The sequence below is a fragment of the Camelus ferus genome, chromosome 22 (assembly GCF_009834535.1).
Source record: "Camelus ferus isolate YT-003-E chromosome 22, BCGSAC_Cfer_1.0, whole genome shotgun sequence".
NCBI lineage: Eukaryota > Metazoa > Chordata > Mammalia > Artiodactyla > Camelidae > Camelus > Camelus ferus.
Window position 1 is genome coordinate 21,078,916 of NC_045717.1, and position 26,174 is coordinate 21,105,089.

General features: G+C 54.4%; 2 protein-coding genes across 4 annotated transcripts in view; both read left to right on the plus strand.

The window, feature by feature from the left end:
• The first annotated feature begins 2,449 nt into the window (after nt 1-2,449).
• C22H19orf38 (chromosome 22 C19orf38 homolog) lies at nt 2,450-12,838 on the plus strand. 2 transcript variants are annotated; one of them, XM_032465658.1, is made up of 8 exons: nt 2,450-2,820; nt 3,205-3,305; nt 4,308-4,616; nt 6,570-6,662; nt 7,417-7,444; nt 8,200-8,243; nt 9,353-9,387; nt 12,218-12,838. In XM_032465658.1, the coding sequence occupies exons 2-8, from the start codon at nt 3,275-3,277 to the stop codon at nt 12,362-12,364; spliced, it is 687 nt and encodes a 228-aa protein (XP_032321549.1). In that variant the 5' UTR covers nt 2,450-2,820; nt 3,205-3,274; the 3' UTR covers nt 12,365-12,838. The 2 variants fall into 2 exon arrangements, with proteins under 2 accessions (XP_032321549.1, XP_006184923.1); XM_006184861.3 differs by lacking the exon at nt 2,450-2,820 and having other exon boundaries at nt 3,100-3,305.
• Nucleotides 12,839-14,225: 1,387 nt separating this feature from the next.
• Nucleotides 14,226-26,174, plus strand: part of CARM1 (coactivator associated arginine methyltransferase 1) — a 37,687-nt gene continuing 25,738 nt past the window's right edge. Inside the window, exon 1 of one of the 2 annotated variants that reach the window (XM_032465660.1) lies at nt 14,226-14,513. In XM_032465660.1, coding sequence (XP_032321551.1) covers nt 14,294-14,513 — 220 coding nt within the window. In that variant the 5' untranslated portion in view covers nt 14,226-14,293. The remainder of the gene's footprint in view (nt 14,514-26,174) is intronic. The other variant, XM_032465659.1, reaches the window with a different exon arrangement.

Consider the following 26,174-nt stretch of genomic DNA (forward strand, 5'->3'; position numbering starts at 1 on the left):
AGAAGTAAACACTAGGTGGGTAGCTGGAGAGGCTTATTTCACCTGGGTGGAGTCAGGGAAAGCTTCCCCAAGGAGGGGGCATTGATGCTCGGATTTGAAGTAGAAGAGAGAAGCAGCAAGTAGAAAGAACAGTGCTCTGAGGTCAAAGGCACTCAAAGTTCAAGGGGCAGAAGGGAGTTGAGAATGGGGTGGGTGAGGGGAGTGGCCAGAGAAGAGATGGGAGCAGTCAGCACAGGCCACATCGTCCAGGGTCCCTCTGCCCTTTGTCATATTGGCCTAAAATCTTAGCCTGGGGTTCTTATGACTATGGGGAGTTGGCAGAGTGGCTTCTGGAGGTCAGGGATTCCTTGAAATTATAACCAAAGGATTCGGTGTGTACTTGGCAGTGTTGGTCCCACCAGAGCTATTCTCCACCATTCCCTGTACTGCTCTGTGGCCAGGGTGGGGTGGGAGGCTGATAGCTACACGCCAGGTCAACTTGGCTGCATTTCCTCTCATTTCAAGTTGGGTTCAGCCCTGGTAGGAGATCTGAGGGCTGGAGGAGAGGAAAGTCTAGGTATACATTCCCTGGCTCCTGCCCTCTTGGTCTGCCTCTCTCTACCCAAGCCTGCCACTCCAGCTCTCTCCAAGTTCCAGGACTGCTTTCTCCTCCCCAGCAACTTCAGGCCTGGCTGCTAACAGTCCCCTGAGCCCAGAGAGTCACCATCCCTCACTGCATCCCCTTTACCCTTCCCATGACTCCTCAGTCCTGTCTCTTCAAGGCATCATCTGTGTGACAGCCGACCAGGACAGGTATATGTGGCTGTTTTTCTGAATTCAAAATTCCAAGTTTATAGATTCCTGCACCATATTAGACACTCCCAGGATGAAGTCCTTACATACATCCAAGGCCCTTCCCTCATACTATTCCCTTTACCTAGAACGTCCTTCCTCCGTCTCCTTCTCAGGCTTTTAGAGTCAGATATCACCTCCTCCCAGAAGCCTTCCCTGAACTCACTGAAACTAAGTGAAGAACTCCCCTCGGTGACAGCCTCCATCACAGCACTTCACCAACCAGACTCTCATTGTCTACTTGTCTGACTGTTTCACTGAACTCTGATCTCCCAAGTACAGGAGATGTTTCCTTCACCACAGCATCCCCTGCACCCAACACAATCCTGAGCCCTTGGTGACACTCATGAATCAGTTGATGGCATAAAACAAACCAGGAGTCTCTCCTAACTCTGTCTCGTACACACCCAGGAATAGACTGAGTGTATGAGAGCCACAAAAATAGACTGAATGAATGTTCTTGGCTTTCAGGTCAGACATTCAAGAAATATATATGGTTCACTGTGTGCCAAGCACTCTGGTAGGCACTGGGAAACTGCAGGAGACATTGCAGACCCCTCCCTGCACCCTGGGTGAATTCAGTAAATTCAAGCATGTTCTGCAAACCACCCTGACCTAATCTACTTGATATTTACAGAATATTATACCAAGCAACTACAGAGTGCACTTTCATTTTAGGTGCATTTAAAAAAAAAGTATCACTAAATTTCAAGGAATTAAAATTACATGGAGTATATTCTCTGAGCACAAAGGAATTGAATTAAAAATCACTAACAATAAGCTATCCAAACCCAAATGTTTGGAAATTAAGTGACACTTCTAAATAACCAATGGGTCATAGGAAAAATCCACAAGGGAAACAGAATATTTCTAATTTAATGATAATGAATCTCAATATATCAAAATGTGTGGGATGCAGTTAAAGCAGTGGTTAGATGGAAATGTATAGCTTTCAGTCCTTGTTAGAAGATAAAAGTTTAAAATTGATGACCTAAGCTTCCATCTTAAGAAGCAAGGATAAGAAGAGCCAATGAAACACATGGTAACTGGAAGAAAGAATAAAATAAAGATAAGACCACAAATCAATGAAATAGAAAACAGAAAAGAGAGAAAAAGAACAAAGCCATAAGTTGGTACTTAAAGAAGATTAATAAAATTGATTAGCCCCTAGCAAGACTAATCAAGAAAAAAAGAATAAACACAAATTATCATTATCAGGAACAAAAAAGGAAGCATTGCTACAGACCTTACAGACACTAAAAGGATAACAAGGTCTCTACCTTAGTGGTCCCCCAGTAGACTATATTTTCATTGAATAAACTAAAGAATTTAGGGGAAGGAAGGATAACAAGGGAATATAAACAAGTTTATACTAATAAGTTTGATCACTTAGATGAAATGGACAAATTCCTTGAAAATACAAGCATGCTGGGTGCAATCAAAGAAAATTAGAATGCACTGTAGGAGGATTCAGGAAGGGGATTTTTCTAAGTCCAGATTATCTGGAAAGATTTCCCAAAAATGATATTTAAACAGAGACCTGAAGGAGAAGTGGGATTTTACCAGGTTGATAGAATTGTGTTCCAGACAGGGGTGGGGGTGGCATGTGCAAACGCCCTGAGGTTGAAATGAGCTTCATGTACCCAAACTTGCTTACATCCTTCCTGGGTGTAAACCTCCAGGTGGACCTGCTGGACTTGAAACAGAAATGTTTAGAGACCAAAGCAAATCTGGTAAGACAGACCTTTGGAAGTTTCTGGGCTATGCAGAGGAGGCAATTTATGCCGTAAACTGTGTCATTTCCTCAGTTCTGGAGCTAGTGTTTCTTTTCATCTGGCTGATGAAGCTCCCGAGGCTTTTCTTTCCTGTGGCTTCACTAGGCATTGCACTTGGTGCCACAAGTTCTCTGAAGCTAACGTCCACTAGTCTTAGCACCATTCTGCAGAGCAGCAAGCTGAGGCTTCAAAGAAGGACCGGATCTTGCCTGAGGTCAGAGGCCAAGCCCTAACCACCCTGCCCTACCAACTTCCAGCCCACATTTCAACTTTCAGCAGTGATTGGGCCACATTTGGTGTCTTGGGCCTGGGTTTCCCAAACAACCCGCAATCCTCGTACTTCCCAGGAGTTCTCTCAGGGGGAGAACGTACATAAACACACACCCGACCAGCCTAGTCCATTTTCCCCTCCCAACTGCAGAGCCTCGGCCTCTAAAGGGGCCGCGAGGTGCCAGGGTCTGATGTGCGTCTGTGGAAGGGGTTGGGAGGGGAAAGAGTCCCTTTCAGTGCTCGGGTGTGTGTGTGCAACTTCCTGCCAGTGAGGAAACAGTAGGCTCAAATCAGCCCTGGTTCTCCTTTCCTTGCTCTGGCCTCCCAGGAGGAGCTGGCAGTGAGCCGTGGGCCGCGCTGGCCTCAGCCTGATTTCCCGGCCAAACGCGGGAGGAGAGATGCCCTGGACCGTCTTGCTCTTTGCAGCCGGTGAGCCTGATGCCCCTGCACTACCCCTACCCCGTCCCCCCAACCCCTGCCCACCTTGCCTGTGCTGGGGGCAGGGGGTAAGGGACAGAAACCAGGTGCTGGAGAGGCTGAGCCCCGACAGATTTGCCCCAGAGCCTTGGAAATGCCCCCGGAGCACGGGTTTCTCTTGTCCGGCCTCATTACCCACACATTCAGGGTATCAGATAGGCCACCCGACCCGAGACAGCGGTACCCACGCCCCATGACTCAGCCCTGCTTGGCCTCTGCAGACTTCTATCTCCAGGGCTGGGGCAGCAGGAGGATCTGCTGGGGGGTCGGGGGAATCTGGGCAAAGGAAGGCTGGTGTAGACCTCACCAGCTGGGGAGACGCTGGTCCCTCCTGCTGGAAGCCGTACCCCCGAATCCTATTCCTCACCACAGCCTGGGAAACAAGACAGAACCCCTCTGCCCTCCCCTCCCCCTCATTCACCCCCTTCTAAGCCTCTTTGAACACCCCACACCCCTTCCAACCTCCAGCCTTTGTCCAGATGGTCTCTCTGCCTGGAATGCTCAACCCCAACTCTTCCTGTGCTGTCTCTCCAGGGAAGCCCTGCGTGGCCACCCCGGCTAACCCAGCCTTCCCAGCACCCTTGTTTCCTCTTGGGAACATCAGCTCCCCTGGGGCAGGCATGTCTTGTCTGTCTACCTCATCCACAGCCGTGCTCCCCGCACCTAAACAGGGCCTGACGTGTAGTCAGTGCTCTCGATCGTAGTAATATGAGTATATGTGTCACTGTGTAATACCCATGGCTATTATAATAAAATGACTCAGAGGCAGCGATCTCTCACCATGGGCCGCACACTTGATCCCCTCCACATCACGGTAGGGTAGGGACAGCTAGCCTCCTGTTGTACATAAAAACCAGGGCCCAGAGAGGGTGAGCCACTTGCCCAAGGCTACACAGCCAGGGTGGCTTCTGCTCTAACCACCCACTCACCAGCCTCCCTTATTTTGCTTTGCAGGCTCTTTGGCGATCCCAGCGCCGTCCATCCTCCTGGTGCCTCCCCACCCCAGCAGCCAAGAGGACCCCATCCACATATCGTGCGTGGCCCCTGGGGACTTCCGGGGGGCAAATTTCACACTGTACCAAGGGGAGCAGGTGGTGCAGCTCCTGCAGGCCCCCTCAGACCAGCTCGGGGTCACCTTCAACCTGAGTGGCGGCAGCAGGGAGGCTCCAAGGGGACCATTCCGCTGCCAGTATGGTACGCTCGGTGAGCACAGGCAGCCCCAGCTGTCGAACCTCAGCGAGCCTGTGCACGTCTCTTTCCCAGGTAAGTCTCAATCTTCTCACCACTGAGCCTTCGTAGGTGCTGTTCCCTCCACCTGGAAGTCAGCACAGAACAAGCCAGGCTCCCAACTTGCCAGGACTTACTCGCTTTCCTTGTTTAATCCACACAGTCACCCCATGCGATGGGTACAGTGATTCTCCCCATTTTCCAGATAAGGAAACTGAGGGACAAACGATGATGAGACTTGCCTGGCTCACCCAGTCGCAGGTGGCAGGGCTGGGATTCTCCTGGACTCTGAAGTCCCGCATTAAACCTCCAGGCCTTGCTGCACCCTCCCTTCCTGGCCACCGAACATCTCTGAGCCCCTGGTAGGCACCAGGTACCGTCCTGGGGCCCACAGGCTCAGCAGTGAATGAAACAAAGTCCCTCCCGTTTCAGAGTTGACATTCCGAGGGAATAGGGGCAGACAATGAATAAGGAGTTTGGTAATTATTCAGTCTGGCAGCTGAGGACAAGGAAAGTGGCAGAGATGAAATACAGCCTGAGAGGGGTGTCGTTTTTAAACAGAGAGGAGAGTGGCCAGAGAAGTCCTCTCTGAGGAGGTGACATTTGAGCAAAGACCTGAAGGATGAGGATGGAAGGTCCTGGAGTAGGAGTGTTCCAGGTGCTGGCTGTGCAAAGGCCCTGAGGCCGGAGTATGCCTGGTGTGTTTGAGGGACAAGGAAGCACACCACACAGCTGAAGCATAGTGAGCAAGGAGGAGAGGTGGGAAGACAAGGGCAGGGAGGCGGTGAGGAGGATTGTGTGGGGCCTTGTGGCTGCAGCAAGGACCCTGGCTTTTCATCTGAGTGATACAGAAGCCCTGGAAGGGCCCATGACTTCCTCTGGTCTTTCCAGGAGAGGGGCTGGGCCTGGGCTCTGGATCCAGGAGCAGGAGGGAGGGAGGAGCCTTTGCGCCACCATCAGTCAGAACTTTCCTGCTGCAAAGACAACCTTGTTGCCTGCGGAGGCCCACAGGTGGTGATGACAGAACAGTCTCTGTGTCATCCCCAGCCTCAGGTTCCACTATCAAAGGCCCCCTTCTCTCACCTTGGTCCTGTGGTCTCAGAGTGGGGAGGTGACAACATCCCTCCTGCCCCAGATGAATGAATAACAAGGGCTAACACAGAGAACACCCAGTGTAAGCTTCTCCCCTCCTGGCTAGTCCTGACCTCTGCTGGGGTCACAGCGTCTACTCCCAGTTCCCCTGAAAGATTCCCCCTTTCTCTAGGGAGGGGCAGCTGAATCTTTTGCAGAGATGCAAACCCTGGAGCTGAAGATTCATGCTTCTGCGGCTGACCTCTGTGTGGGTGCCAGGGCCCACCCTGTGGCTGCGGCTGGGTGTTGTCTGACCCCCTGTTCCCCAGGCTGAAGCTAGTAGGACTCTTCAGGTTGCAAGTAACTGAAAACTTGACTCAGGCTGGCCTCAGCCACAAAAGGGGATTCATTGGTTCACTGAACTGAAATCAGTTCACAGCACCCACTTCAGGCATGGCTGGATCCAGGTGCTCAAAGATGTCAGGAATCACGTGCTGCTTCTCAGCTCTGCTTTCTTCTCTGTCTTATTCTCAGGCAGGCCCTCCCTCTCATAGTGTCAAAATTGTACCTTGGAGCTCCAGGTATATATCCTACCAGATTTGTAATACTGGCCTGAGGAGTAGACTTCTCTTCCCAGTGGTCTAGCCGAAGGCCCAGAATTAGCTTCACTGGCTCAGCTGGGGTAATCTGCCTTTCCCTGAACCAATCACGATGGCCAGGGGGAGAGAATATGCTAATTGGCCAGACACAGGTTTGCTGCATCCCCAGGGTCTAGCTACACCAAAGCAAAATGGTCAGGGCGTAGAGGGGGAGGGCTGGCTCTCCAAAGGTAGCCTGGAGGAATGATGGATGTCCCACCTTCTCCCTGCGTCCCCACAACTCCATGAGCTGCCCACTCTTTTTCTTATCTTCCTCTAGTGCCCACCTGGATCCTGGCACTCTCGCTGAGCCTGGCTGGAGCCTTCCTCCTCCTCGCTGGGCTGGTGGTTGTTGCCGTGGTCGTCAGGAAAGGTACCAGCAGGCATAGCCCACCGGGATGTGGAAATGCTCTCCCACCCACAACCATTTTTAGGAGCATGGAGGCACACAGTTGGGAGTTCTTAATCCAAAAACTTAGCACTGAAGAACCCTCCATAATTTCTATGATGGTGGTGGCAGGGTAAATTTAAATATAGTATGTATATGTACATATATATGTATATTTATATTATAACATAAATAAATATATTATATAATACATAATATTATATATAATGTATAATTATGAAATATATACTTATATATGTAATAACAAATATATATTATAATATATAATATAAATATTTTTGTTGTGGCAAAATATACATGTTATAAAATTTACCATTTTAATCCTTTTTAAGGGTCCAGTTCAGTGCCATTAAGGACATTTACTTTGTGCAACCATCTGTTTTCATCTTCCCAAGCTGTAAATCTGTCCCCATTAAACATTGATTCCCCATTCTCCCTCCCCTCAGCCCCTGGCACTTACTGAAATCAGTATTTAAAAAAAATTTTTTTAACATGCTTGTACCTTGTTTGAAGTTTTTACCAACACACATTACTCATGCAATTGGGAAAAAAAATGTCTTCAGCAGCTCTCCTGTTGAGTGGGAAATTTGCCAGGGGAGAAGGCAAGGCTGGGCTGAAAGTGTACTGGGGGCTTTTTGGTTTCTTGGCTTTTTGCAACCAGGACCAAAATCTAACAAATGCTTTTTATTTTTTTTATTTTTTTATTTTTTGTTCCCAGTTAAAGTAAAACAATTGCAGAAGAAACGGTGAGACCATCCCTGGAGACCCTCAGAGGGCGGTTTGGGGGGAAGAAAACTCAGTCCCAAGGCAGGAGTTCCTGATGGATGTTAAAGATAGAGCTGATGGGGTTCTGGGGATAGGAGGGGACAGACGGGTACTTCCCCCAGGGGGGAATGGAAACCTCCCCCAAAACAGCGTCCTTCGGTGGGAGTGATTCTTAATAGCAACAGGGTGCCATTTATGCAGCGCCTGCAGTGTGCCGGGCACTGTGCTCGGAGACTCTGGACCCAGAGCCCACAGGATCCTATCAGCAGCTCCGGAAGCAGGCACTGTGAATAGTCCCATTTTACAGATGAGGAGGCTGAGACTTCCTTACATCTCTTTACTGCCAGCTGTCAAAAAGTGTTGGGTAATCGGGCTAGAAATCCACAGGTGGTGGGGGACCAGGGGGAGGTGAGTGGTGCCCCTGGGGTTGTGCAGTGTAGCCTGTAGGCAGTGGCCCTGGTTCCTGGGCATCCATCAACTGGCCCCGGCCTCGGTTTCTCCACTCTGAGAGAGAGGTGGATACTGCGCTGCCTAGTGGCCGAGAACCAGCAAGCCCTGGGGATCAAATCCTGACTTCACCTAGTGGTGGGGCTCCTGTAAGAGAATTTCCATCTGAGGGGATTCCAGGAGGATGCAGGGGTCGGTGGGGAGGAAGGGCCAAGTTTGGGCCTAGGGCTTCCCAGAACAAAACTCCTGCCGGAGACAAGTCGTCACCTTCTCCCAAATGCCTCTGCAGAGAGCGAGAATCCTGCTGGGCCCAGATTAACTTCGCCACCACAGGTGTGTGCCTCCCCGTTACCATCCCCTGCCAGGGGGTCATTGCCTCAAAACACCATCAGGTCTCACTGCTCACTATTGAATCTCTTCTTCAGCTGCTCACTTCCCTTAGAGTAGAGAACACACCCTTCCCCTCTTCCCTCTTCCCCTCCTCCCCTGGTTACTGACCAGGTTTCACCTCTCACTTCTCCTTGCCCTATCCTCAGGCCTTTCACTCACTCTGCCCTCTGCCTAGAACACTCTTCTTCCCTGCGGTCTCAGTCTAAAGGTCACCTCCTCCAGAAAGCCTTCCCTGACTCCCTAGGCAGGGTCTGCTCTTTCTAATACCATGCCCCCAGCACCACAGTTTCTTCCGTAGAAACACAATTAAGTACTCATTGCATGCTTATATGTGTAATGCTCGTCTCCACCACTGGACCATCAGCTCCATGGTGGGGCGAACTGCATCTGTCTTGTCCACGCCCCGGGGCACCTGGGTGCCTGGCACCATCTTCTGGTGCAGAAGCTGAAGTTCGGCCGGCTGCCACCAGGGGGTGAGAGGCCACCACCCTGTGAAATCCCCCTGGCAGAAAAAACTCCATTCTCTGTACTTCCTTCACTGCCCCACACATTTCTTGAGCACCTACTATGTGCTGAGATCTGCGGGCTCCAACAATAACCAAGACAGAGGTGGTTTCTGTCCACAAGCTCATACCCCACAGGGGCTGGACCCTGTCTGGGCTAGGAGGGTGGTCCCCCAGGGGAAGTGATGTTTGATCAGAGGCTGACAGGGGAGCAGGGAGTAGCTGGGTGATGAGTGGGAGATTAGGGGGAGAGCCAAGGGTGGCAGAGGAGTTGAGGGGTGTTCCGGAAAACGAGAGTTGAGACGAGACACCCGTTTTCCAGAGGGCAGCCAGAGGCCCTGGAAAGAGAGTTCTGATCAGAAGAGGTTCAATCTGTAGCTGTGCATGGTTCACCCTGCAGAATGGGCTGGAAGGGGCCAAAGAGGATGTTGGGTGATGGACCCCATGCCCTTCCTCAGGGTGGACTTGGGGCCTGTGGGTGTGTGGGGAGGGCAGTGAGCAGGAAATCTGAACTGGCCCCTGGCCTGGCTTTCTCTGTTTCTGTTCCAGACATGTCCTTCGATAACACCTTGTTTACCATCTCGGTAAGTTGTCCCGTTTCTCGGTCCTGGTTTTCTGCTGACTGTCCTGACCACGGGAATGTGGGGGACTACCACTGGGCTGAGCCGACCTACCATTCCTGAGCTTCGGGGACCTGGGAAAATCACCAAGCAGGAATTGTTTGTGAGCTGGGAGTTGGCTCTGGAAAATTCCAGGGGACTGGCAGTGGCCGCATTATCGAGGCCCTAGTGGGGTAGTGGGCAGGCCTCTGGGGGTCTGTGCTGCCCTTGCACTCAGAATGGTGACAGGGGACTCAGGGCGACCTGGTGGCTTCTTTGGGGTCATAGAGCCTTGTGACAACCCAACGCACACTGTGGTCCCCTCTTGGTATAAAGAAAAGCTTGTCTTTGTGTTCAGTTTTAGAAACTTCAGCTGGATGTCCCAGACATGGGTTTCCCTTTCAGCGGTAAGGGTCTCACCACACATCCCCCTCTTAGCAAGGGGTGTTGCTCCCCCAGATCACACAGCGTCCTGACTGGGATTTGAATCCAGTTCAATGGGAGTCCTCTGCACAGCTGCATCTTGTGGTGGCCTTGGGTACAGATTATTATTCTTCATTCTTAAATTTATTTATTTGTGGGGGAGGTAACTAGGTTTGTTTGTTTGTTTGTTTGTTTGTTTGTTTTAGCAGAGGTACTGGGGATTGAACCCAGGACCTTGTGCATGCTAAGCGCGCACTCTTTCTGAACTAGAAACTCCACCTACTAATTTTTTTAAACTAAATTAAAGATATCTGACCCATGGACACCATGGATGAAGGGAAAGTCCAGCTAGCTCCTCTCCACGCAGAGGGGCTCAGGTCTGGGGTGCAGGTGCTCCCACTTCAGGTGGCCTCAGGGTGTCACTTGTAGAAGTGGATGCTTTGGTACTGTCATCAGGGAGCCTGGGGCCGGGTGTGTCTCCACCACGATGGGGAGCAGGGCTAAGGTGAGGATTGGATGAGTTCAACCTAGCCTTCCTGGGCATCTGAACAAGAACAAGATGAGGCCCTCAATCCCTCAGAGTTTCTTAATCCTATAGGGGGAGGCAGACGATGCCACGTAGGGTAGGAGTGACCAGGGAGCTCACTTCCGACTTAGATGGGAGACCCAGGACGTCTGAGAGATAAACGAAAAGCAGGAGGATGGATCCAGTCTCAGGACACGTCCTTGGCACAGCCCAGTAGAGCTGGGTGCAGCGGATTGAGGAGTCGAGGGGGGACCCGCGAAGAAGTTTGACTTTTACTCCAAGTGAAGTGGGAGCCAGGGCAGGTTCAGAGCAGAGGAGGGACGTGACCCGAGCTACGTGCTCACAGGCGCCCTCTCGCGTCTGCGAGGAGAATAGGCTGTGGGGGCCGTGGACAGATAGGCTAAGAGACCGGAGCGCAGGCGACTGTGATGGTTCACACGTGAGATGTGGTGGGTAGTTTGGTCTAGCGTGTTGGCAGCGGAGGTGGAAGAAGCGCACAGATGCAGGTCAGGTAGATTCAGCGGATGGGAAACACGGCACTGATTTTGGAGTGGATGAGTGGGAGGGGGCTGTATGGGGGAGTCCTGGGGAGGCGCAAGCTTGGAGAGAAAAAGAGACAGCCCACCTCACCCGGTGATGTGCCAGAGCAGATGGAGACTGGCCCCCTTCATGGGTATACAGATGGTGGTAAGCAAGGGGCCTGGCACCGTCCCGTTCAGCTCTCTGAAGTCTCAGCTCAGGGAACAAATCTGAGCTGTTAAGAAAAACCTGGCAGGCAGAGCCAGTTCTAAACCGTTCCGTGAGAAGCCAAACCGCTCAAGGCACCAGCCTGGTGATTTCTGTCTTTCCCCACTCCTCTTTTAAGGCATTTAAAATTAAACAATGGAAAACAGAGAAAAGCAAGGAGAAAAATAATACTTATTTCTCAGTATCTTAGTCCTGGTGACTTAAAAAATATATTTCTTAATTAAAAAATTTTGAATATGAAATACATCTGTATGTCAAAATTATACATATAGTAAAGTTCTCTTCTATTACTTAACCCCTGTCCACCCTCCGGTTTCCCCCTTTTATACACATATGGGTAACTACCATTAGGAGCTTCTTGCAAATAGACGCAAAGGCAAAAATAGCAAGTCTATATCCTAACACTTTTTAACACAAAATGACAGCATGCTAACCACACTGTTATGCACAGTGCTCCTTTTCCTTAACAGTAAATTCTAGTGATCTTTTCTAGTTTCTTTTTTAAAATCATTGTAAAATATACATGATATTTACTATTTTGGTCATTTTTAAGTGTACAATTCTGTAGCATTAAGTAGATTCACATTATTGTGCAACCATCACCACCACCCATACCCAGAACTTCATCTTGCAAAACAAACTACAACCCCATTAAACACCAACTCCCTGTTCCACCCCCACTGCAGGCCTTGACACCCACCATTCTACTTCTGTCTCTTCTATGGATTTGCCTATTTTGGACATTTTGTATAGAAATAATGCCATATAATCTTCATCTGTATGAGTCCTAGCAAACCCAGGATGGGTGGTACTGGCATTCTCCCTCATTGTACAGAAGAGGGAACTGAGGCACACAGGGGTTGATCACACCACTAGGAAGAGGTAGAGCTGGGATTTGAACCCAGGCTGTCTGATTCCCTATTCAGCAGAGAGGAAGGCAGGACAGATGGCAGGATCAGGACTCTGAAACTGTGGTGTGCACACGTGTCTGTGTGTGTGTGTAGGGGGGCTGAGATGAGAGCTGATGGACTTGGGGAGTCTCAGGCTCAGAACATGGGGCAACCCAAGATTCTGAAACCCCAAATCACCTGATTCTCTATTTTTCCTTCATGGACAAAGAAAATGTCTTTAGAAGAAGATGCAGCCACTCTGGATGGTCCCTCAGGCTCTACTGTGACACCTGGCAACTCTGGTCCCCGGAAGAGACCCACCTCCACATCATCTTCACCTGAGCCTCAGGAATTCATCACATTCCGGGCCTGCTAGGGGGACCCCTCTCTCTGTGTGTGCCCTCTGTTCAGCCCTCTCCCTGAGCTGGCTAGGCTATGGAGGGCCTTCCAGCTACTTTGGGAACTTCTGGCTGCTCCTTTCTCAGGGAAGTGAACAGAAGAGATGAAGAGGACCCTTGGCCTTGGAACCGTCCTTACAGAGGAGCAGGAGTGGGAATGGGGGTGCAAGCGTTGTCCTGGAGGCTGGACAGGAAGCAGGAAGCCTCTCTTTGGATTCCCAGCTTCTCAGATCACCAGGGAAGGTGATGTGAGGATCCCTTCTGACCCTCAGCTACGTCATTACAAAGTCTGAGCTCTCCGCACACCCCTCTGGTTTCCTCCTTCCCCTGTCACACCTGACTTGGCCAACCTGACTGGGTTTTGGGAGCATGGGTACCTGGGGGGGTATATAGTTTGTGTGCCCTGCTGGCATGCCTAAGTTATTAATAATAATGTGTTGAGCTGTTCCCAAGGCTTGTATGGAGTGTAATCCTTCAAGCCCTGGATTTCAGAGGTCCAGTCACTGATTACTGGGTGGAAGGAGTACCACTCAACTGCACGCAGTCAGGGTGCAGGCCCTGGTGCTGAGGAGGCCCATGGAGGTGCGGGGAGGGGGACTTTGCTACGTGGGGTCTCTGCTAAAGTCCTTGCATTGGTGAGTACAGGAGGTGGAATGATGGGGAGTGGGAGTAGAGGGACATTGGGGAGAATAAATAGTCAATGTCCTGGGAAAAGTGGCAACTGGAGATGGGAAGTTCCTTTGTAACCCCCCAGAGAGAACTGGGGCCCTGAAGCAGTGGAGGGAGTACTTGGAGGGAAGATGTATGTGTGTGTGTGCATATGGAAAGGGGCACTTGGTCCTGATCTGCTGGATTCACTCACTGGCCAGCCATCACTGGGGAAGGGGGAGTGAGTAGGGTGCGAAAGGGGCCAAAGGAAGGGTCCAAGAACTTTCTGTAGGGGAGAAGACGGTAAAGGGCCAAGGACAGAGGAGGAGGGCGCTGGAGAAAAGGGATGGAGATGATGGGGAAGAGAGAAGGAGCGGGTGACTGCTCCGAAAGGGGTCGCAGAGGTGTGCAGAGGCCAAGTCGTCCCTCAAACTGCTTTTCCAGCCGGCGGCCTGGGGGTGGGGCCACAGCTTGGGGCGTGTCCCTGCGTCCTAGTCCCGCCCCTTACTCCGGCCCTCCTCGAGAACAGAGAGCCTGACAAAGACCGGGTGGGAGGGAGCAGGACCGGCATAGGGGCGGGGTCTCCTCGCAGCTGGACCCCGCCCCTCAGCGTGCCTCCTCACAAAGCCGGGCGGGACCAGAGGCGGAGTCCAGTCTCAGAGGCGTGTCGGAGCGGCCCGGCGTCAGGCCCGCCCCCGCCGCTCCCGTGGGTGGGGAGCCACCTCACACGGCGGGACGGCTTGCGCGGGGCGGGGCTAGGGGCGTGTCCACAGGCCGAGTACCGCCCCCTGACGCGGGCTCCGGCCCCGCCCTCCTGGACCTCCGCAGCCTCACCGCCTTACAAAGCGCGGCGGTTCGAGCCGCGTCGCGCTGGGGGCGGGGCCCAGGGCTAGGGGCGTTTCCGGGCGGCTGAGCCTCACTCGTGACGTACGCTCCCACCCGCGCGGTTGCTGGGCGGCGGAGGCACCTCACAAAGCCGCGACCGTTCGTGTGGGGCGGGGCGGGGCGAGGAGGGGCCGGCCCCGCCCCCCAACGTGCTCCCTCCCAGAGCCCAGGGCCACCGGCAGGGGGCGCTGCGCTACGGGGCCCGGCCGCAGTGGCGGTGGCGGCAAGGCGGCGCGTGGCCGGCAGGCGGCGCTGCCCGGCTCGGCCTCGGCCTCGGCCTGCGCGGCGGCGGCGGCGGCGGCGGCGGCGGCGGCGGCAGCGGCGGCGGCCTGGGCCCGGGCGCGGCGGCGGCGGGGCCTGGAGCCGGATCTAAGATGGCAGCAGCGGCAGCGGCGGCAGGGCCGGGCGTGGGCGGCGCGGGGGCAGCCGGCCCGGGTGTCGCGGGGCCCTGCGGGGCCGTGTCCGTGTTCCCCGGCGCCCGCCTCCTCACCATCGGCGACGCGAACGGCGAGATCCAGCGGCACGCGGAACAGCAGGCGCTGCGCCTCGAGGTGCGCGCCGGCCCGGACGCGGCGGGCATCGCCCTCTACAGCCGTGAGTGCGGGGCCGCGGGACTGGGCCGAGGGCCGGGCTGCGCACGAGGCCGGGAGGGCGGGGGCCCGGGGCGGGAGGATCGCGGCCGCGGTGAGGGGCCCAGGGTCCCGAGGGTGAGGGGCCCTGGTCCCTGGGGGCCTGGTACGAGGTCCTTGGGGCCGAGCCGAGGGAGCTAGGTGTCGGGGGGCTCCGAGTTAGGGGTGTGCAGGAACGGTGTCAAGGGGCAGAGAGAAAAGAGGGCGTGCGTGGTGGCCAGAGGTGAGGTGCCCGGAGTATGGAGGGAAGCGGGAAATGGGGGAGTAGTGTGGGCCCTGAGATTGGGAGGGGTGGGCAGGAAGTGGGGGGCCGAGAGTGAAAGGTAAGAACTCAGAGGAAGCCAGGGGCGTGGGGGCTGGGTGAGAGGGGTGGGGGCCTGGGGCGTGGGAGTCTGGGGGCGGGTGTGGCCTCCTGGCGCAGGGAGGGACCTGGGCAGCCTCAGGCCATCTCAGGGACCCCCTGGACTGCTAAGGACGGTTGGAAAGTGGTGCCCAGCTTGGGGTGGCCTGGAGGACCCCGTTCCACCCATCTGGAGGGCTTGGCTTTGCGGACCCCCTAGTGGGAAACTTCTCTGGGGAGAGGGCCCATGCGAGGGTGGTGCGAACCTCTGGATGTGCACCTCGTGGAAACGTGTACGGGTAGGGCCCCTTCTTGATGCCCGGCTCCGAAGTGAGAGGTATCACTGCCGCCTCTCTCGCCACTGTCGTCCGATCTTCCTTCTGGGGGATGTGAGAAACTGGTTACATTTTCAGAAGCTAGTTTCAAAACTGACATTTCGGTGGGGAAAAAAAATCACAAGCGCGTTTGCCAAGGGTCCCCCGCCTTTGTAGTCCATCCTTTTTCATTCTTTTGTTACTCTTTCTTATCCGTTCTCTGCGTGTCTATTCCTCATTCACGTTTTGTTATTAGGTTACATTCAGCTTTGTCTCTCCCGGTTTCTTGCATTGATGCCCTGGGGAGTCACTGAGGTGGCCTTTACTGACTTTGGCCTGTGTGAATTCTTTTCCACTTTGGGAACTGGGTTTTCTGAAGGGAAGACAGTGGAGCAGTGGGTTCACACACAGGATTCTCCCTGCCCCTCAACTTGGAAAACCCAAAATGATGGAGCTGTGTCTATCTCCCCAGTGTTGCACCTCTTTTCTGCTGGGTCTTCTTGGGCCAGATGAGAGAGAAGGGTATCCCAGGTGGGCATTGGAGCTCAGGACAGACACTTAAGCCCAGCAGGACCGCCCACATCATAAGTATGGCCGTTCATTTGACAAGCATTAGTTGGGTACAGAACAAAGTTGGGCAACGCTTGTCAAATGAGGGTCCCATGGCTGATCCTCAAAGAGGTTCAAGGGGATTTGTCTTTTCTTGGTAAATAAACTTCTTTTGCTCTTAGAACTGTTTTACTTTTTTTGGAATTACTAGGAAGACAGTGCCGGGTTTTCCCATATATTCTACACATAATCTCCTGTCTTCTTAACGTATTTCCCTGGGAGAGTTTTTTCTTTTGTGTTTTTGTTTTGTGGATGTACTCGAAATTGTTATTAGTTACAAAGGTGACCCTTCTCTTTTACAGGTGTTTCTAACTAAAGCATTAGTCAAGAGGAGAAAGTCCATGTTTCTCAGACTGAGATCCTCAGTCTAGGATGATAAAGTCTTGGGTCTGAATTTTTTTTCCCCTATACGCTCTAGTAACGGTGGCGTGGGCTTGAGAGTGTGGGTTCTGGACTTGGCCAAGCCTGGCTGTGTTAGTTTCCCAGGGCTGCCATGACAGAATGGGTGGCTTAAACAGCAGAAGCGTATCCTCTCACAGTTTGTGGGCAGAAGTCCAAAGTCAGGGTGTCGGCTGGGCCACACTTCCTCCAGAGGCTCTAGAGGGGAGTCCTTTCTTGACCCTTCCAGCTTCCTGTGTCTCCAGGCATTGCTTGACTTGAGGCAACAGAAATCCAGTCCCTGCCACTGTCTTCACGTGGCTGTCCCCTGTGTCTCTGTGTCTTTTCCTATCAGGTTATCTGTCACTGGATTGGGGGCCCACCCTAAATCCAGGCTGATCTTGAGGTCCTTAATTATGTCTATAAAGACTCCTTTTTCCAAATAAAGTCATAGCCACAGGTTCCGGGGGTTAGGGCTTAGCCATAATTTTTAGGGTCGATGACATCGGCTAGACAGGTATCTTGCGGGTAGTTGTGGGGTCTCTGGGCCTCAGTTTCCTCAGTGGCAGTTGGTGATGACACCAGCTGTGTGACTGTGTGGCACAGCATGTTTGCTCGATAAACGAACACTTCTTTGGAGGCAGCACCTGCTCCCATGACAGGAGGGGCGATGGCCTCAGAGTTGGCCAGGGGACTGCTCGGGGGCGGGCGAGGCAGCCATAGGTCCCCAGCCTGCCTGAAGAATGCGGGCACCCCAGGAGGGACTGCTCTGAAGCCTGCCGGGGGAGTGCAAAGTCTTGGATCTGAGAGCAGGCCCGGCATGCTGGGCATGGAGGGCTGGCCGACAGTCTCCCCGGAGAAGTCAGAGATGGTCTAGCCCCTGGGGGACGTGTGGGGATGTGACCTCTGGGTGGGCGAGGGGCACTGAAGGGGCACCACGCTGCTGGGAGGAGCTTTAGGCCTTCTCTTGGGATGAACTTCCTTCCCTGGCCTCAGCATTTTCCAACCTGGACTCTCCTGGGAACTGAATGCCTTGGCCAGGTGAGAAGGCATCAGGAGCCCTGTTCTGCTCACTGTCCCTCATGAGGCGGGGTCCCGCGAGCTGCCTGTGATTCCAGACTCTCTCGGGATTCGACTCTGTGTAGGGGTGGGGTGAGGGGTCGGCCAAGACACTTGCACGGATCTCCCAGTGCCTCACATGTGAGAGGTGAGCCAGAGGTGTCCTTGGGTGCTGGTGAGGGTACTGAACATGGAGTCTGACTGATGTGTGTCACAAGCTATGATGCCTCGAACCAGTCATTTCACCTGCAGCAACACCTGTTTCCTTACCTGCAGTGACACTTACCTGTGCTCAGCCTCGGGTGCACATCTGCGACGGGAATAATGCCACTGGGGACCCGGAATGTGGGAGAAGTGTTCTGTCGGGGTGTGGAGCAAGGAGTCGGGCTGTAAAGGGTAGATCTGGCTGTGGATGGTGTGGAATGGTGAAGAGCTGGCTTTTCTAGGAGGGAATCCCTTACACTGCAGGGCTGCCCAGCCGCCTCGCGCCCCCGGCAGAAGGGAGAGGGACCCCTGGGCTGCAACTTCTGTCTCAGGCGGCAGGGCTGGGAGATGAGTGTGGGTGGCAGAACGTGAGGCCAGTTCCTGGACGTCTGCACCCTCTGTGTGGAAGAGACAACAGCTGCGGAGGGCCCGTCCCAGTCACCCTGCAGGGAGGTAACCCTCCCCACTCCTTGCCACTTGATGTCCCCCTGGCCCGTGTCCATGGCCTTGGCTATATGGCAGCCACCAAAACCAGGCCATTTTCTCTGGGCAGACGTGCCGGCTTCCCAGGCCTTGAGGAAGCTTTGGCACGGCCTCTGGTGTTCCTGGACGCGGGCTGCCCTCCCCTTGCAGGGAGGCAGCTCTTGGGGAAGCCCATCGTGGGGTGGCGAGCAGAACAGACTCTCAGTTCCTCAGCCCCACGGCGGCCTTTCTGGAGATGACTGTGCTGCTTTTCTTTCTTGGTTCACTAGCCTCTCCCCGCCCCGCTGGCTGGGAGGGATGCTCAGCAAGGCTGGCTCTGACGGGGGCTAAATTTCAGTTCGGGGGGGCCCTGCCTGGGGACGGAAACCCCAGAGAAAAACCCTCTGTAAAAGCAAGGTAGTGAATGGCAGCCTGCTGCAGAGGCAGGCACCCCATGACCCCCTTCAGTCCCACTCCCGGTACCCCCACCCCGACAGCTGCGGGGGCGGCAGGAGGGCTTGGAAGAGCCCGCCTGTGCCCAGCCTGTAGGACATTCAGTGTCAAGCAGGGATGACAACCCAGAAGGTTAGTCACATCAAAGGCATTCATGTTTCATTGGTGCCTGCCAGTCACTGTGGGCTGCTGCCATTTATTGAGCACTTACTGTGTGCCTGGCCCAGCTTATTACACTTGTGGTGACAGATGCAAATGCTTGACAGTGGGAGCAGCTGGGGAAAGGATAATAGTATAAATCAAGGCCTGTGGGCAGGCGATGGCCTGTAGGCCAGGTGGAGCCTACGGCTAATTTTTTAACCCATGAGAGCAAAAGGAGTATTATACATTTCTGAAGGGTTAGTGACAAAGAAAAAAAAAAAGAAACCCAAAGAAAGAATATTCTAGAGCATAGAGTCCAGCAAAAGCTAAAATACTTACTTACTGGCCCTTGACAGTAAAAGATTGCCGACCCCTGGGGTGAATGAATGAAGCAGCAGGAGAAGGAGGAGGACGCGGGGACTCAGCCCCAGACAGGGCTGGCAGATCTGCCAGAGCTTAAGAAAAGCCGAAAAGCCCTTTGTGTACGTCTGTTTGTTTTGATTGTGAAGTGTCCTGATTGCTCAGGCCAAATAGAGTACACTTTCTGGGCTGTGCGGGCCAGTTAGCCTGACAGGTGTGACCCTTGTTGTGTGTTACCACTGGTCCTTAGAACAGTTCTGGGAGTCAGGGACTCTACTCCCATTTTATTGTTGGGAAAAAAGAGGTAAAAGGGCTTGACCAGATAACACTGCTGGCAGGCAGCAGAGCTGGCTCTCGAGTTCACAGCTGGTGGACCCTCTGTTTTACTGCAGACTGCTTCGGTGAGAAAGGATGGTTAGGATTCAGTTTATCTGTGTGTAGCAGTGGTTTGAGCAAGAAGACATTTCGTTTCTTGTGCTAAAGTCTAGAGATTGGCGAACCAGTGCTGGTGTGGAAGCTCTGTTCCAGGAAGTCCTTGGACCCAGGACCCTGCAGGTCCTAGGGTGAGGTCTTCTCATTGTGGATCAACGTGGTGGCTGGAGTCCAGCTATTACACCCTGGTTTCCAGATAGCAGGATAAAGGGAGGGACAAAGGATGCCAAGGGCATTGCCAGGTATCTGTTAGGGAAGGTTCCCAGAAGCTGGTCCTGGATGCTTCTGCTTTCATTCCATTGGCTAGAGTGCAGTCTCGTGGCCACCGCTAGCTGCAAGGGAGCGTGGGAAATGTAGTCTTTAGTCTGAGTGACCCTGTGCTCAGCTAATTTCAGGGTTTCTCTTTCTGTGGGAGAAAGGGAGAATGGACACTGGGAGGCAGTCACCTTGGCCACAATAGGTAGGACGTGGATGTAGCCACCAGAGTTCTGGGAAGGATATTACTGGTTTATGGAAAGATGCTCAGGTGGGGAGGTGGGACCAGCCTGGTGAGGAATGGAGGAACTGAAGGATGGGTAACAGTGTGGTCAAGAGCTGCGTCCTGTTTTTCATGAGGGCCTCACGTGATAAGAAGGGTATTTCTGAAGGTTTCTCTGGCAGCAGGTTACAGTGTAGACAGGAACAAGGAAAGAAGCCTGTGGAAGCTTCCCGACTAGAGAACACAACAGGAAAGTAACCGAATAGTTTCGCCTTAGCCTGTTTTTGAAGCGTGTCAGAGGCCAGGAGTTGTGTTTTGGAATTCTGCCCGGGGCACTGGGGACGAGATGGCAAAGGCCATGACCCACAGCCAGGGGTCATGAGTGACCTGCTGGAAGGGTTTGCTCCACTGTGTGGTTAAAATAAAAGGAGACTCCCGGTGTTTTTAAAATCGGGTGATTTCACATTAAAATCTGGCTTTGTACTTCTGAAAACTCAGAACAGCCGGCAACCCTGGGCCTGCACACCCCAAGGTGGAGTTGGGCGGCCGTGCCACCTTCAGAAGGGGCAGGCACCCCGATTGGCTGGAGTCCCCTCTCTCCTTGCCACTACCCCAGCACAGGCCTTGCACCACTAGCCATTTGCCCTGTCACTTGCAGTGACTTGTTTCTTATAGAGATGTTTCTCTGAACCTGGGTTTCCATCGGCTATGGGAAAACATCTCTTACCCTAAGCCCACGCTCTTCTTCGGCCCCTGTTCTCCCTCTGGGTGGCTGGGTTTGAGCCCTGTGGAGCTGGGGGCTATTACCCCAGCCCAAGCTGACCTGGCTCCCACCTACTGCCCACCTTCCAAGCCCCTCCCCTTCCTCGCCTTCCCCTTCTCCTGTGTAGGCCCACAGGCCCTCACTGGCAATTTGGAATGCCAGAGTTCTGAAGACCTGACTTCCTGCTCATTTGACAGCAAGATCTTACCTGACCCAAACTCGGGCAAAATCCCCGCTGAGCTGCCTCATGGGGCTCACTATAATCTCAGTGGATCCAGTTCAGGATGACTATTCACACGTTTCCCTGCAAAGCCGTGATTGGTTACAGATGTTGCCTGTACTCTGCTGAGGATAATTCATGTTATCGGTACCTTGTTACCTGTTTTCGAAGCTGATGAGTTTGTCATCTGAAACACACTGGGCCCCATGTGTTTCAGGCCGGGACTGAGGGCCTGGCATATACCCACAATGGGTTGTATGTGAGACCACAGGTGGAAAGTGGTCGGCGCCACGAGTAGTACCTGGCAAGGAGGCACTGGCAGTAGGTGTGGGGGTCTGGATAAGGTGGGCTTGCGGGGCCTTTCTGCGGAAGTAGGAGTACGGCGTGAACTCACTGGTGATTCTGAGGGGCCAGGCCTGGGACCAGGTCAGATCTAGCAGAGTCAGGGAGGCAAGGGAACTCTCGGCAGCAGGCGTGGTTCCTTTCCCGGGGAGCCTGGGAGATGGTGAGTTTGCCAGGACATGGGGAGAAATACGCATCCCAGACAGGGAGGGATGGAAGGCCAGACCTGGCTGCTCCCATGGAGGCTGGAGGCTTGGGGGGGACTTTGGGCAGCTCAGAGCTGAGGCTCTCAACCTGAAGTCCTTGGAGGGCCCCTGAGGTGGTATCCCGTGATCCTTTGAAATGGTATGCAGTTTGCGTAAGGGAAGAGGGACCAGAGTCAGTAGCTGTGACCTTGGACACGCCTCCTTGGCTGTAGGACAGGGGTGACAGCAGGACCTCTCTGGAGGGAACACTTGTAAGATGCTTAGTTCTATGTGGTTCTGGTAAACTGTGGTCGTGGCCCTGCTGTTGGGTCTCTGTGCATTTTTCTGGGGAGAGACTCCCTTGCTTTTGACTGGCCTCAGAGGGGGACCTGAGAAAGTCTGTCAGCCACTGGAGGACAGCCCCAGATTGGGGAGTGGAGTCGATGCCCCTGGCTTGTGAGGGATGGGGGTGGTCAGTGGGAGAGGTGGAGGCTGTGTGTGTGTGTGTCCAGACACGGGAGTGGCTTTGAATGGACATGAGGGCCAAGGAGAGGTCACTAGATTTCTGATTCAGAGGAGCAGCCATCTGAGGGCTGGGTGGGGGAGGGTGGACCTGGGCAGATGGCAGGTCTGGGGAGGGTGGGGTGGGAAGGGAGTGGGGGCCTGACCTCACCCATGATGGCAGGGCCCATCAGCAGTTCCTTGAAGATGAGGAGACCTCAGCTTTCATTCTTTCACTGGAAACACGTATTCAGAGTGGACTTGCTGTCTCTTTATCGTGGTCCTTAACCGTTTGTCTAACTTTAAACAGCAAAAATACACTGAGCATCCGCCGAGCGCCAGGTAGTGTTTGAAGAGCTGGGGGTAAGCACATGGGACCACACTGGGGGGTCTCAGGGTGTGTGTGTGACAGGCGCTAAGTCAGCAGTCACCCAGACTCTCTGGTGGTCAGTGCCTTGAAGAAGATAAAATGAGCTGAGGCTTGAGAATGCTGGGGGCAGGGCTGCTGGAAGTGGGGGCAGGGGCGGGGGGGCTGGTCAGGGTTGGTCCCACCCAGAATGGGGCATTAAAGCCATGGGGAGAAGAGCACCTCACCGTCGGTGGGACGGCAAACTTTGCCTCAGTTTCCTCAGCTGTAAGATGTGGATCTTTGTAGCATCTACCTTGGAGGGTTGCTGTGAGTTGTGAGTTCATAGAAGTAAAGTGCTTAAAATAGTGTCTTGCTCAGCAGGCGGGAAGACCAGCTGGTTCTGAGGGCCCGCACGGCCAAGGGCAGCCAGCAGCCAGTGTGGCTGGAGCCGGGCAAGCGGGGGGAGGCCCCAGCGAGGGGCTTGGCGCTTATTCCCAGAGTGTTCCCCAGGGAGGGAACTGACACCTGTGGTTGTGCCTGGGCTCAAGCCCAGTTCTGTCCCCGTCCTTTCCTAGCAGGGCAGTCCTGGGCGCATGATTCAGCCTCCCGAATCTCAGCTTCCTTGTTGGTGGGGAGGTTTCACTGAGGGGCTTGGCTGGTGCCTGTAGGCGCAGCCCTGCACGATCAGACACCATCCCCGGCCCCGGCTCACTCCGAGTCTTGGGGAGCAGAGAGAAAGCGGACGAGGAACCCCTTCTCCTCGCTTTGGGGGGGTGTAGCCCAGGAGCCAACCTGAAGAGAATAGGGTAGAAGGCCACCAGGCAGAGAGAGTTGAGGTGGGGAGGAGGGAACTCCCAGGGCTGGGGGCAGTGGCTCAGCTGGGGTGCCGGCCTCTCCCGGGAAGCTGGGGTCCACTCTGTTTCTGGGTCAGTTGTGCTCTCCTGGGTCCCTGTCTCTCGTCAGGCCCAGGGGCAGGCCTGCTTTACATTGCTGGGCTGGAATGCTCTGCCTTCCCCCTCCTGGTCTGCAGCAGCCTTCTCTGGGTCAGAAGCAGCTGGAGGTCATGATTGGCATAGATACGGCCTGGAGTCTTGAGTTGACCTGACCTTGTGACCCTGGACAGGTGACCCCGGCCAAATGACCCCAGTTCTCCCTTCAGTTCCCGCCTGGAAAATGGAGAGTGGTTTTGAGGGCTGCTCTTAACCCCGCGAACCCAGCAGCTGAATAACATGGTGTAAGATATTGGTCTCCCACCCGTGCTGAGTGGTCTGGAAGAGGCGCTGTGTCCCAGGTGGGGGTGATCACGAAAGCCTGGGACAAGTAGGGGGAGAGCCAGGAGGGGCATAAGAGGTGACCTTGGCGATCCTGCCCAAGCCCCTCCTGGTCCCGATGACTCACTTTGTGCATTCACGCTCCTGTTTTCTCACTTCCGGGACTTGCTTGGGAAGCTTTGGCATTCAGGGTCCTGGGAACAGTGCAGGGCGGGGCCGTTGGCACCCCTCACATCTACACAGAGAAACCATGGCGCCTACCCTGAGCTTGTTACGCTACACAGCTCTGACTTTTAGTTTAAGAATCCCAAGTCCCTAACTCTCTCACATCCACCGCTTTTGTTCCCTGAAAACCAGTTATATGAAGGAAATTGAAACCAAGGAAATTGAGACCAGGCTCCACCTAGGCCTGCAGGAGTTGGAACGGAGACTCCGTGGCCCTCACATGTCTCTTGGGGTGGGTTATTCTTTAGATCACCTATTTTAATTGTTTAATCAACACACACAGGTGCCCGGGCCTTAGGTGCATGTGACGATTGTGTGCAGCCTTGTAACCACCACCCAAAGTGAGACCTAGAACCTGTCCCCCAGCCTCTGGGTGGGTTTTGTTTGGTCAGGTGGGTCTGTCCCCTGATTCTAGGCAGGGCATTCTTGAAAACAGGTCCAGACTGGTGGCCAGAGTGGGGGCCCCACCCCCACTCCTTGCATTGTTTGGGGGGAGAACCCCTTTTATTCCCTCTTTTTGTCTGTCTCTTTCAAACGATTCATCACCCACAGCTTTGGTGAGAGTGGGTCTCGACTGTTTTCTTTAAGATTGTTTGGCAGATTTGGTCCCCCGTTAATTGTGTCCCTGTGGCTGGCGTTCATTTTTGCTGGATGTGTTACTCATGCGATGGTTTTGTGTATAGAATCCTCCCTGACAACACAGGAACCGGTGGGATTCTGGTGGGTGGGCCGCGGGGACCCTGGCAGATCAGTGCTCTAATGAAAAAGGGATGCTCTCCTGACCACCCCCCACAGGGGGCCTGAGAATAAATAATCAAAGGCAGGTTGGGGGGCTTCTTGCAGACCCAAGAGAGACATTCCAGAAAACTTGCCACGTTCTTCCCTGAGCTGGAAGGGAAGGCAGAACAGGCTGGGGCTTTCAGTCTTCTCTTATGTGTCCTGGAGGTCCCTCCGCAGAGCCTGACTCTGGTTTGAGCCCTCGGTGTGACTGGAGGTTGGCGTCCCTAGTGTTGGATGAGCCCCAGGTCGGGATACTGGTGGGACTCCTGGCCTCAACTCCCTCCCATCCCCACCCCCAGGCGCTACTTATTGGCGCTTCCAGGCCCTGCCAGGCTAACGTTTGCTGAGCATGAACATGGGGCAGACGGGAGCCGTGCTGGGCACTTTGCGTTCACTGACTTGCCTGTCAGGCCAGTCCCGTGGGGGCCAGCATGACCACAGATTTTCCCGTTTTATAAGCAAGGAAACTGAGGCACCCAGTGGTGGGTGGCAGTCGGATGTGAGCTCCGGTTTGGCCTTGTCACCCTAGCTCAGCCCTGGGTCCCTTGGGCGCTGGTGAGGAGTCAGTGCCATCAAGGAGAATTAGCTCCCAGCCCTTCTGGTCCGTGTCCCATGTCAGGGCAGTGGCCCTTGTGGAGCCCAAAGCCGGTCTTTCCTCATTCCTGCCTAATGTCAGGCAGCCTCTGTCCCCTCCCGCCTGGGCCACATCTGGAGTCACATCTGGTGAGGCAGCTGCTGGCTGGGCGGGAAGGGGCCCTCCTAACTCAAACATCCTGTTCTCTGAGCCCGGAGACAGGGCTGGAGGGACTCCTGGAGGGCCTCAGGACATCCTGTTCCCCCTCTGGGCCAGTAGTCAGACTTTTCTGTCCAGATGGGGCTCTGCCGGGGCTCCAAGTGGGCCTCAGTCCCCTGAGCTCGTCCCCTCCATCACTCCTCTGCCCTGTCCTCCAGCCTCTTCCGGTTTGGCCTTCCTGTAGCCACCCTGGTCTGAGGGTTGAGGCCCCTCCGCTGGCCGGAGAGGGAACACATTTGTGTTCCCCAGACACTAACTGGCGTAGCACACCGTCCCTGGCAGCAGCAGAAGCTGGTGTGCAGAGTGGGTCCACCACCCTGAGCCTGGTCTCCTCCTGCTCCTTGACAGGCCTCATTCCAGCCCAGCCTTTGAGGCCTCCCCTGCCCACCTTGGTCCTCATAGAGCACTGCCTGCCCAGCTCCTGCTGTCACAGGTGGTGGAGACCTTCAGTGACGCCACCCAGCCTCAGGAGGCAGGCACCACCACCTCCCTGTAGTGAGGGCTCAGGGGTTGGCGCTTGCCATCCACGGTCAACCAACCAGGCCTCCGTCTGCCTGGGCCCAGAGCCCATGTCCTTCCCAAAGCCCTGATCAGGGTCCCCCACAGCTCCCAGGCCTGCTGTCCTCCCCGGAGCCTGGGGTCAGGTTTGGCTGTCTTTGACAAGCTGCCAGGTCCCCAGGCTGGGCCACTCTGAGCATGTCAGTTCTCAGTGCCTCAGTTTCCCCTCTTGAGACTGAGCTGGGGGTGTCCCAGAAGGTGGTGGTTGGGAGCATTAACTGAGGCCCTGCACTGTGTTAGGCATTTGCCTGGTACCACATACAGCAACAGCCTCAAAGTCACGGCCAGAGAAGAAAGGCCGGGCTGAGGGGGCTGGCAGCCCAGCCCTGTGGAGCGAGGGTCTGTGAAGCGAGGGTCTGTGGCGGCTGGTTTTGTTGCCTGTGCTCCCCCTCACCCCCCATAATTATCT